We start from the raw sequence: 10,784 nt of genomic DNA on the forward strand, positions 1-10,784 counted from the left end.
AAATGAATCGTTTTGGATTGCGGTAACAGGGTGTCGCGGGTCCTTAACTGCGGAAAGCATCGTTATTCGTCAGATGTCAGGAGTGTGGGTCTTCGGTGGCTCGGGTACTCAAGAACATGAGAGAAGACACAGCGATGTATCCTGGTTCTGGTTATCGAGGCCCTATGTCTAGCAGTGGGCTGTTCTTCGTATTCCAGACCAACCAAACGGGGGGTTACAACAAAGTAGAAATAGAGTTTGGCAGGGGATCGCTCGGCACTATCCTATGGCTTGTCGGTGGTGAGGTCGATTCCCCAACAAGTAAGGGAAACGATCCTCGCTCTTGCTGGATTGCCGAGGGAGGAACACTCTACTGTTCCTCTCGGTTGCTCTGTTCTTGGCCGAGCTCTCACCCGCTCAGCCTGCTAGCAAAGGAGGGTGCAAGAAAGGGTCCTCTCATCTATGGGATCCGACCTCCCCCTTATATTCCGAGGAAGGTCGGGTACAAGACAATTTGGAAGCTATAGTCTATAGCCTTCGTACACCGGGGTCTAGGAAGGTGCTGTTGTGGCGTGGATGGACCTCGGCTTGTCGTGGAGTCCGGGGAGCTGCGGGCGCCACCTTACGGCTTTGATGTCCTGGCGCCTGACCGCCAGGGGCTGTCTCCTTGGACCGACCTCCATCGGGCCAGCCTTCACGAGGCTTCCTTAGTTATGAAGGAGCCCGGCTCTGGGGGGCTGACGAATGGGACCGGGAGCCCCGCGCCCGTGAAGCTGGTGGAGGGACTTGTACTCTTGCATCACGCCACCTGTGTGACCTTGTTAGAGGTGTGGGCGACAGTGTCGCGCATTCGTTGGTCGGGGTGGCACCAGGGAGCCTCCGAGCCTTGGATGATCGCGGGCTGGCCAATGCTCGGCGTGTTGGTTGTTGGCACGGCCGCTAGCTTGAGCAGGTATCAGGCCGTGGCCAAGCTTGGGCCTCCGTTGGTCGGGAGCTCTGGGATTTGCTAAGCCCTCAAGCTCTAGGCCGAGGTAGCGAGCGTGCTCAGGGTTCGCTCAGTCCTTGACTGGAGGGTACACGTGAGCGCACCTGATGGTTATAGGCCCTGAGCCCCCGAGCGATCCTTGAGGGATCAGCCGGAGGGGTCTGTCAGTCGGGAGCCTATCTCCCGGGTAAATAATATACCCCTATGTTTGACTCTCGTCGAAGGGTCTGCCATTAGACCAGTGTGGTCACCATATTGATAGGAACAATAAATTAAGGATTTGGCAAGGTACATAAGCAAATATAAAATGTCCAAACGATAGATTTTTTATTCATGTATATACATGCACTGAATCATCATGAAAAGCTAATAACGAGAATTCTCAATTACAACTAAATGTGATGAATCTCGTGTTTACTGATTTTGGGTTTAATCAACAGTATAAGAGGTAGTACGCAGCATAGTTTTGATCAACTTGATGGCATGGTTGACGACGTCCTACATGTGGTGGAAAAAACATATTAAAGAGGTTCCTTCTTACCCTTTGTCATACGGCGTGGCTAGGGTCCGGACGTTCGGATGAACGCCCGGGTCCGGAGGCTCTCCTCTTCTCTGCCCTCTTCTTCCCCGTGCCCTTCTTCCTCCCCGTGCGACGATGTTTGTCTTCCTCCTCACCTGCCGCCCACCGCCCCACCGCGGCACAGTGGAGTCTCGCCGGAGCTCTGCCACCACGGCCGCTGAGCTCCCGCGAATCCGTATCACGCATGCGGTGGCCTCCTTCTTCCCCTCCCCTCCCCCTCCTACCGTTGCCATGGTCAGGGGCGCCCCTGCCCCAACCTCCACCAGGACACTAACGCCGCCCTCCCGCCGTTCCCACCGCCTGGTCGGCCTGCCTCCCTCATCCCCAAAAAAAAACCCTTCTAAGCCCGCCGGAGTTAGAGCTGAAGAGAGAGGCCGGAGAGAGAGGCCGCCGCCGCCGTCGTCAGAACCCTAATCACCACCGCTGTCGTCTTTGTCTCCGGTGAGGCGCAGGCGTGGGTGCGGGGTTGCGTGGGAGCATGCGCAGGGTCGCATGGGAGCGGCAGTGCACGGAGGTTGCTTCTACCGTTTGTCATAACATGAAAAAGATCACCTCTTAACATGTATGATCTGTCAGTCCAAAGAGGTTAAGGAATGAATGCGCATGTTAGTGTTGCTTACCTGGAAAAATGAAGCAATCATGGATGTAAACTCGATGCTAATCTAAGCCAGACATGGATAGATGGTCCAATACGAATAAATCACCACTTTGACATTAATTCGGCACAGGCAAAAAGGGAGGTGAAGACCAAACACACATGCGAAGACGATTGTGCTTTGGTTCTTGATGGTATAGTCTGACCAAAGGTATGACGCTGCATGTAGACAAACAACCCCGTCCCCACGACCTGAGTAACCTATGTAGGCTAATCCATATATATACTCCCTCCGTCTCCAAATAAATCAATTACTGGAATTCGTGCCCGTCAAGTTTTTTAAAGTTTTATTAATTTTACAGAAAAAAGTAACAATATCTATATAACATAAAATGAGCACCTTATGAAAATATATTCTATGATAAATCTAATAATACTAATTTGATACCATAAATCTTAATGTTTTTTTTATAAAAAATTGGTCAAAATTTAAAAAGTTTGACTTAAGACAACTATAGAAATTTATTTATTTAGAGACAGAGGGAGTAAATAGATAAATAATCTATGTTTTGACCAAGGTTTTTAATTTTTTCGGGATTACACAAATTTCGGCCACAACCGAAATTATCGAATTTCGCTAAAAATTTTTGAGACTAGCATGAGAAGTATAATTTTTCTAAAAGAATTTAGATCTAAATAACTATTAGTATGGTTTATGACTACACATCTATTGAATAAAATAATATGCAATATAAACAGTCGCTGGAGTTGTATAGCACAAGTATTAGTGTATTAAAAATTTCATATTTTTTTCGGCCACCACCGAAATTACCGAAATTCACGAAATTTCGTCGAAATTTTAAACCCTGGCGTAGACTGCAGTGTACATGCGGCGGCCGGCCAGCATACTGTTGGCGGTCACTATTGCACATTTATAACCACCAATTATAATCCAAAACAAGAGAAATGAATAATCTTTCGACACATATGCATTTACTTTGACCTAGTTCCACTTGTTTTCGAAGAAACATGTTTTGTAGGACACATACCCGGAATCAAGTGGAAAATACACAAAACAAGATCAAAAGCGCAAAGAGGAACACATTTTTCAGAAATGCGCAAAGGAGGATGAGAAGGGAAGCCCACCTACGCAACTATCTAATCCAAGACACCACCGCAGGAGAGGTCTAGGCCTAGCCCAGAGCCCACCAGAGCAAGGCGGTGACGAGCGGAGCCAGCCAGGGTGCGGCCGCACCCTGGGTGCGCCCGCACCCCTATTGCCGTCTCTCGGGCCCACCTTGCTCTGGCGGTTGCATGGCGGTGTTGTGGAGTCGGTTTTCCGATGGTTACCATTTTTACCTACGCTGAACCATCCTACCTCCACTATAAAAGCAAGGGTGGAGCTCTCTCCTCAACACATAACATTTGAAGTCTACCTCTCTACCTCTACTTCCTTAGCTTAGTTCTTAGTCTTTTAGTAGCATTTGGAGCTAAGGCAAAGCTACAAGGAGAGCTTGTCTCCTTGGAGGAAGGGATTCTCGGTATGAATATTGCTATGAAGAGTTCCTCCAAGTTCTTGCTCTCATATCTATTATATAGCATTGCATATGAACTAGAGTATAGTTTTGTTCATGTTATCATCATGATTTATAAACTAGCATATAATTTATATGTTATGATCTTTGACATGATCATTATCGTTCTTCAACGTTTATATGACTTGTATGAGTAGAAGTAGAGTCAGGGTTAAGATGACGGTTCGTTGTACCTTCGGGTGTGCCTATGTCTTATGCTTGTCGATCCGTAGGATCGGAGTCCTAGGGGATGTGGGTAGTTTCCTTGTACACGGGCATGGTGCTCAGGGTACACGGAAACCTTCGGATGTGACGGTGCCCTCCGGTTGAGGGGTAGGTGGCAGGTGGTGACAGCCATGTCCGTCTATTGTAATCCCCCACGTTCCGGTATTCGTGTAGGAGTTCGTAAAATCTCCATGGCTTGGCAGACCAGGCCCGGGGACCTCCCCGTTCATCCTAGACTTCTTAGGTCTAAACTCTAGTCATATTGGTTGTATGATTATTTACTGTTCGATGCACGGCTATATTAGAATGCCTGCTCTGCTTAGGGATACTCTTTTATTCATTATTTTCCTTTTATCCTTGAGGTAGATCCAGATGTGTGTCACACTATCTTAAAACCTATCATGGCTTACCCCTACATTGAGTATTGGTCTAGTATACAGACATGTTATCCTATTCATATCCATGCTAGACTCTTAGCACCATGCCTTCCTTTGGAAAAATATAAATAACGATACCCTGAATACTTCTGGGTGAAATGCTACAACGATAATTCCGTGCGCTTGCGGGCTCGTTCTGTGATGGTTCAGAACTATCGTAGTTGGTGTTTCTTGGCGGCATTGCTAAGATTAACTCAGTCTTATTAATGGTGTCAAGGATTACCAACTGACATTTCTAGCGTCGTTACCTAGAAAGGACTTAAAACCTCCTTATTTCCGTCCAAATTGTTTCTAGGCTCCAACATTTCCGTCCAAATTGTTTTTCTTCTAATAATTTTCTTAGCCTCTCATGCTGCCACATCATCACTTATTTGGTATGTGTTGGCGTTTCTTAACAACGCTAGAAACATCAGAAAAGAGAGGAGTGGGTGCAGTGGAAGGCATGCCAAAATCCTCAAGAATTCATCATATAGTAGCCATGTCACCCCCGCAATCATAGTCGCCATAGCACGTAGCTCAGTGTCATCACTCGAGTGGGAAACTACAGTCCGCTTCTTGGTTTTCCAGGCAATCAAGGAGCCAAGGAAAACATAATAAGCTGAGAGAGAGGCGGTCAGAGCGATCACTCACCTAGGTCACATCAGAGTATGCCTAAAGCTGGAGAGACCTAAAGCGAGGGATGAAAAGGCGGCTGGAGATGGTTCCACGAAGGTATAGTGGAGCATAGGAGGTGAGCATAGTGGAGCTAGGTAGAAGCCAAGACAAACTGACTCAAGATACGAACATAGTGAGAAATGTCAGGACGGGTGACCCTAAGATAGACAAAGCTCCCAACAAGCTGGCGATAGCAAGTGGGATTAACAAGTGGTGCACTGTCAGTGGGTTGTAGGTGAACACCAAGCTCCATAGGAGTATCAACAGTGCGGTGAGCAGTGAGAGCAGCACGAGAAGGAGATCTTGAGTGTACTTCTCCTTAGAGAGGAAAATACCGTCAGATGTGGAGGTGACCTCAAGACCAAGGAAATAATGAAGAGGACCCAAATGAGACACGAGGAAGTTAAGCAGCGCCATCTCGTAGGAACTGTAAACTGTTGTACACAAAAGAGGCTGAAACAGTCGCCTATGCCCTATTCAATTAAACAAAAACGATAATAATAAAGATACATATGCGCAAACCACCATCATTTGCGGTAACAGGCTAACAGCGCCTGGGGGAAGCAAAGGTTATATCATGGCGTGGTAACACAAGATTTCCAATAACGAATCAGGACGAGCAGGAAAGCACCAATCAACTCTGCAATGATCTCTATGCTCCCTTGTGGTAGCTGAACCTGCTCAGCCATTTCCGTGGCAACAGAGAGGCCTGTATCCTTAGCCACATCCAATGGGAACTCTCCAACACTGAAACCACCTGAAAGAGTTGGATGGATCAGTATATAATATACACAATGACAGTTAAACTGTAGTTTTTGTCTTTGATAAGGACTGTAATTACCGTGTGGATCAGGAAATCTTAGCAACAGATTGACAGGGTTGGTAACTTCCATATTTCCTCTCAGCAGGAATTCACCCTTCTGAAACACAAAACTGTCACACTGATCACCATCTCTAGTCACATTCTCGATCTCAACCAGGGAGACTGAAACTGGAGAATTATCTTTCTGGAGGAAAGAACTCTTAAGGAGTTCACTCGCAGAGAGTCTTTCATCCACTGGAGCTAAACAGTTCTCTATGAAGGATCTTACTTCGACATCTTTAACCTTGTACAGAGCAGCTGGTTTTTTACCCTGTATGCAATAACAGTTGGGATTAATAAAATAGAAAAAAAACTGATTCTGTTTTGTACAATAGTATGGAAGGAACAAGGTATTCTGTATGGACCACAAATTGCATACTTGTGAAACGTTCTTGAATATATGGCCAATGCCTTGACATTCACTATAAGGATATTCACAAGTCACCAGCTCAAGCATGCACATCCCAAAAGCATATATGTCCACCAGCTCATTATAATTCCCAGTGTAGAGTTCTGGTGCCATAAATTCCAATGTCCCTGCATTTGATGATAGAATTGCTGTTAGTACATCATCTAACTGAACAAGGACATTTTTACTACATCCCTTCAGCTCTTTCAATGTAGAAGTGCAGGCTATATATGCAGGCTATATAGATTATAGAACAGGTCTAAAAATGCATGTACATGTTAAAGAAACACAAGATTTATGTAAGGAGACAAATACCAACCTTTTATACTTTGTGTTTTCCGTTGTTGCATGAATGTCGCCAAACCAAAGTCACCAATCTTCACTTTTCCATGATTTCCATTTATGAATATGTTATCACACTTTAAGTCCCTATGAACGATGGCTGGATTCTGACTGTGTAAATATTCTAGCCCGGTCAGTATCTGTATCGCCCATCGTCTCACAGCCTTCATATCGACTTTCTTGTGCTTTGTGCGATACCTAATAATAATATGTTAACATCAAAAGGTTATTTCACTGTTCATAAGGAAAAAGAAAACAGTGTTCATTTATAGGAGTACAAAACTCAAAAGCAGTTAACATTAAAGGTAAATTCTTTTTTCTCCTTTTTCTGAAGGGAAAGGGCGAATGAGTAAGCTGTATATGAAAATTCTAGTTCCTAGATACTTAAGGTTTTGTGAAGGACACAAATGAAGTTTATCTGCTGTTTGGCAGATTTTAACATTGGTCAGACAGCATTGATTGGTTCAACAAAAACATCAAGTCGTTAACTGAAAGAGTGACATGTATCCATCCATAAATAATAGTCACAAAGAGGTCTATGATTTTGCTTAAGAGATAACAAAGCAGAGCAATTTCTTTTAATAGATAAATACAGCAGGTTGGTGCGAGCACTCAAAGTAGTAGGATGAATGAAAGAAAAGGTGCATACTGTCTCAAGCTGCCTGATGTGAAGTACTCTGTGATGATATTTACAATCCCCTTGTCCTCGTCGATCCAAGAGGCAAACAACTTGACAATGTTCTTGTGCCTGAAGGTCCTCAGCAGTTGGATCTCCGTGTTCAGCTGGTCCGTCTTTAGTGAGCAAACCATGACAGAGTCATTGATCCTTGACTGGCTCCATGCAACCTCAACACCCTCCAGCTTGTCGAAGGCTCTGTAGCTATATCGCCCCATCAAATCAGAATTAAGGAACGCAGGAGCAGCTGGATCTCTGTCAAATGCTTTTTTCACAGAAGTAACAATTTGGTTACACAATTTCAGCTCCATCAGTTGATGATATGTCTACATGGGACAGTTGTGGTCTAGATTTCGTATTTCTAAAAAAAAACTGCATTTAATCCAGTCAAAAAGAAACAAAAAGATCAACAGATGAGATTGATCCAAGGATACACAATCTTGACGGCACCTGATCCTATGATCTCATCGTACTGCAGACATGCCGCGGTGCCACACCATTATTAATAAGAAAGAAAAAAACAGAAGAGCACGTAAATCTTGCATTCATAATCATACTCAGCTCACGATGTGATCACATCAAACTCTATAACCATATAAACACATAAAACGGATCTGATTCAGGAAGAAGTGAAGCTTTGACAAGTGAAGCCTACGTACACGGATGAATCGTCCGGTAGGGTCCTTCTCGACGAAGCCTTCTTCTTCCTCCTCGTCCGGACGCTCTGTTTGCGGCTCGTCCGCCTCCACGGCATCCATCCCTCGCGGTACTGTGTATACCAGCGAATCCAAGTACGTTTACTTCCACGAAGGAAAGAAGTTACCCGCAGAGATTTATAGGAAGTTAGTTGGCGGCGGCGGCGGCATAATAATTCATGGATAACCAATCCACGTCGAAGTGGAGTCCAATTCCACCCAAGTTTGTCTCTTTTTTTCCCCCCTCGGAAGGGTTTAAAATTTCGCCAAAAATTCACGAATTTTGGTAATTTCAGCGGTGGCAAAAAAAAAATCCGAAATTTCGTGTTGTAGACCCATATTTTTCTGTGGTTTATGTTGCATATTCTTCTACTTAATAGATATAAATCATGCTAATATTTTGTTTAGATATAAAAATTTAGAAAAAAATAATGCTTTATGTTCAAGTCTCTAAATAGATTTTGGTAAACCTTTAGCCGATTTTGTGAATTTCTATAATTTTAGGTGGCTGAAAAGTTTTTAACATCAAAACTGAAAACCCCGGTTTCTGTAGTAATTGTTTGGAACCGAAATTTCCCAAAGACCGAATTGGCCAAACTGGAAAAGACCTGACCTCAGCCCTAGCCAGGCCCAACCCTTAGTTTGGTCGAGCCAGCAGCAGTCAAAACGGCTTAACTGGGGTGTTTGGACAAGGGACTAAAGTTTATTCCTCGTCACGTCAGATGTTTGATGCTAATTAGAAGGACTAAATATGAGTTAATTATAAAACTAATTGCATAGATTGAGACTAATTTACAAGATAAACCTATTAAGCCTAATTAATCTGTCATTAGCACATATTTACGGTAGCAATATATTGTCAAATCATGGACTAGTTAGACAATAGATTTGTCTCGTAAATTAGTCTCAATCTGTGTAATTAGTTTTATAATTAATCTATATTTAATACTCTAAATTAGTGTTCAAACATTCGGTGTGACAGGGACTAAAGTTTAGTTCCTAGAACCACTCGTGACCAGCTGATTCGATCACCTTGCTTGCCACCGCTCTCCCCCTTATCCTCAGTCCACCTCCAACAACTTATCATCGGTTCGTCCGAACACCGCTTTACGAGCCTGCACGCTACCGGCCCAACAGGCCTGCTTCCTCTTTGGGTCTGCCCATCTCTCAAAAAAAAACTCCCACACCCATGCTCGTCCATCGCGTGCTGTTGCGCCGTGCACTCGCTGCTGCCGTCTTCCCCGTCGTGCACCCCATCCCGCGCCACGTGGCTCCCCCATCTAGCCCGGGCTCCATCCCACGTCATGCCCTCATCCCGCGCCGCGCTGCCACCGTCGACGCGTCGCACTCCATCCCCCGTCGTTCCCGCTCTAGCTCGGTGTGTGTCGTGCGCCCCGCTACTGCGCGTCGTGCCCCGTCCCCTGCGTGCGCCGAGGTGCTGCTGGGGTGCTACCGATGCCGTTGTTCCCCCCAGAAGATCGTGGCCACTATCGACACCATGGCCGCCGCGACACGTGACCTTAGCAAGGTGATGTTGCGATGAAGGCATATGTTACAAGCGTATGTTTCAAGTGATTCTGATGTTTTCAGAGGTATGCTGCAATTATTTTATATGGATGTTGCAAAAGTAGATTGGCGATGTTGCATATGTTGCAAGTGTTTCAGAGACATGTTGCAAGTGTTTCATAGGTTTGTTCAAAATGTTTTATCTGTTCGAGACATATGTTGCAAGCGTTCTGATCTGGATGTTGCATATGTTTCATATATATGTTGCAACAATATGTTCCACATGTATCAGTTGTTTCAGTCTAATGTTGCAGTAAGTGTTTTCATGTTGCAAGTTACAAGTGTTTTATCTGGATGTTGCATATGTTTCACACATATATTGCAAACGTGTGTTCTAGATGTTTCATTTGTTTTATACGTATATTGCATTCAAGTGTTTTATGTTGCACGTGTTTCATGTTGTTCGGAGAGTCAGGGGGCGCAGGGAGTGATGGTGGCATGACACGGGCGTCTAAAATAGGGCATGGCTCCCTGGGGCCGATGGATGGGGCTCCCTGGTGGCTGGCTGTCGAGGCACGACGGGGGCGGGGTGCACGTGAGGGGCGGGGCAAACAGCCTTGAATCGAGCACTATGACGGGGCGGGGTGGGCGTGCATGGCAGCAAAAATCAGCATACAAGGGGCAGGGTGCGCGGGTGTCTGGACGCCCGGACGCTAGCACTTTTCGTTCTTTATTGTATCACACAAGTTGATAAGCACTATGGACATATTTGGTTGCGTATCTAGCCTGGACACCGGCAGTTAGCCTTGGTGTCCAAAATCGGATGCCTGGGAACACTGCCTGGGCCAGGCGACGCCTGGCACGCGCAAACCAAACAAACCCTAGGTGCGTGCCACCATGGCCCGTTCTTTGTTTTGTTCTTTGTTTTCTTCCTTTATTTATGCCTATTACATGTATTTCTCTCACCAGCCCCTCTGCATTTACATCTATATTTATACCTAATTTTAGTTTAGTGGGCGTTTGCTCGAAGGAAACGATTTTTCAACTGGGCGTGTATGGACGTGTCTTCCTGTATATATCTACCGTTCCTTTTGCGGTTCGGTATTTTCATTTTTTTTCTTCATTTCTTTTACCCTGCGTTTGAAATGATCTGTGTCCATGGTCGCGATCACGGACCGACATCCATTCAATTTTTTCACCTTTTTCCCTTTCATTTTTTCCCTGCTTTTCTCCATCACATTTTATTTTCTCACTTCCAACTTTCT

The 10,784-nt window shown here is 45.1% G+C and overlaps 1 protein-coding gene across 1 annotated transcript; it reads right to left on the reverse strand.

Annotated features, from left to right (window-relative positions):
- Positions 1-5,436: 5,436 nt before the first annotated feature.
- Positions 5,437-8,104, reverse strand: LOC136505864 (probable serine/threonine-protein kinase WNK9). Its single transcript, XM_066500999.1, has 7 exons — positions 7,978-8,104; positions 7,753-7,790; positions 7,292-7,522; positions 6,620-6,840; positions 6,271-6,428; positions 5,871-6,162; positions 5,437-5,786 (listed from the first exon to the last, which is right to left on the reverse strand). Exons 1-7 carry the CDS (start codon positions 8,074-8,076, stop codon positions 5,605-5,607), a joined length of 1,221 nt encoding a protein of 406 aa, XP_066357096.1. The 5' UTR covers positions 8,077-8,104; the 3' UTR covers positions 5,437-5,604.
- Positions 8,105-10,784: the final 2,680 nt, after the last annotated feature.

The sequence above is a fragment of the Miscanthus floridulus genome, chromosome 14 (assembly GCF_019320115.1).
Source record: "Miscanthus floridulus cultivar M001 chromosome 14, ASM1932011v1, whole genome shotgun sequence".
Lineage (NCBI taxonomy): Eukaryota > Viridiplantae > Streptophyta > Magnoliopsida > Poales > Poaceae > Miscanthus > Miscanthus floridulus.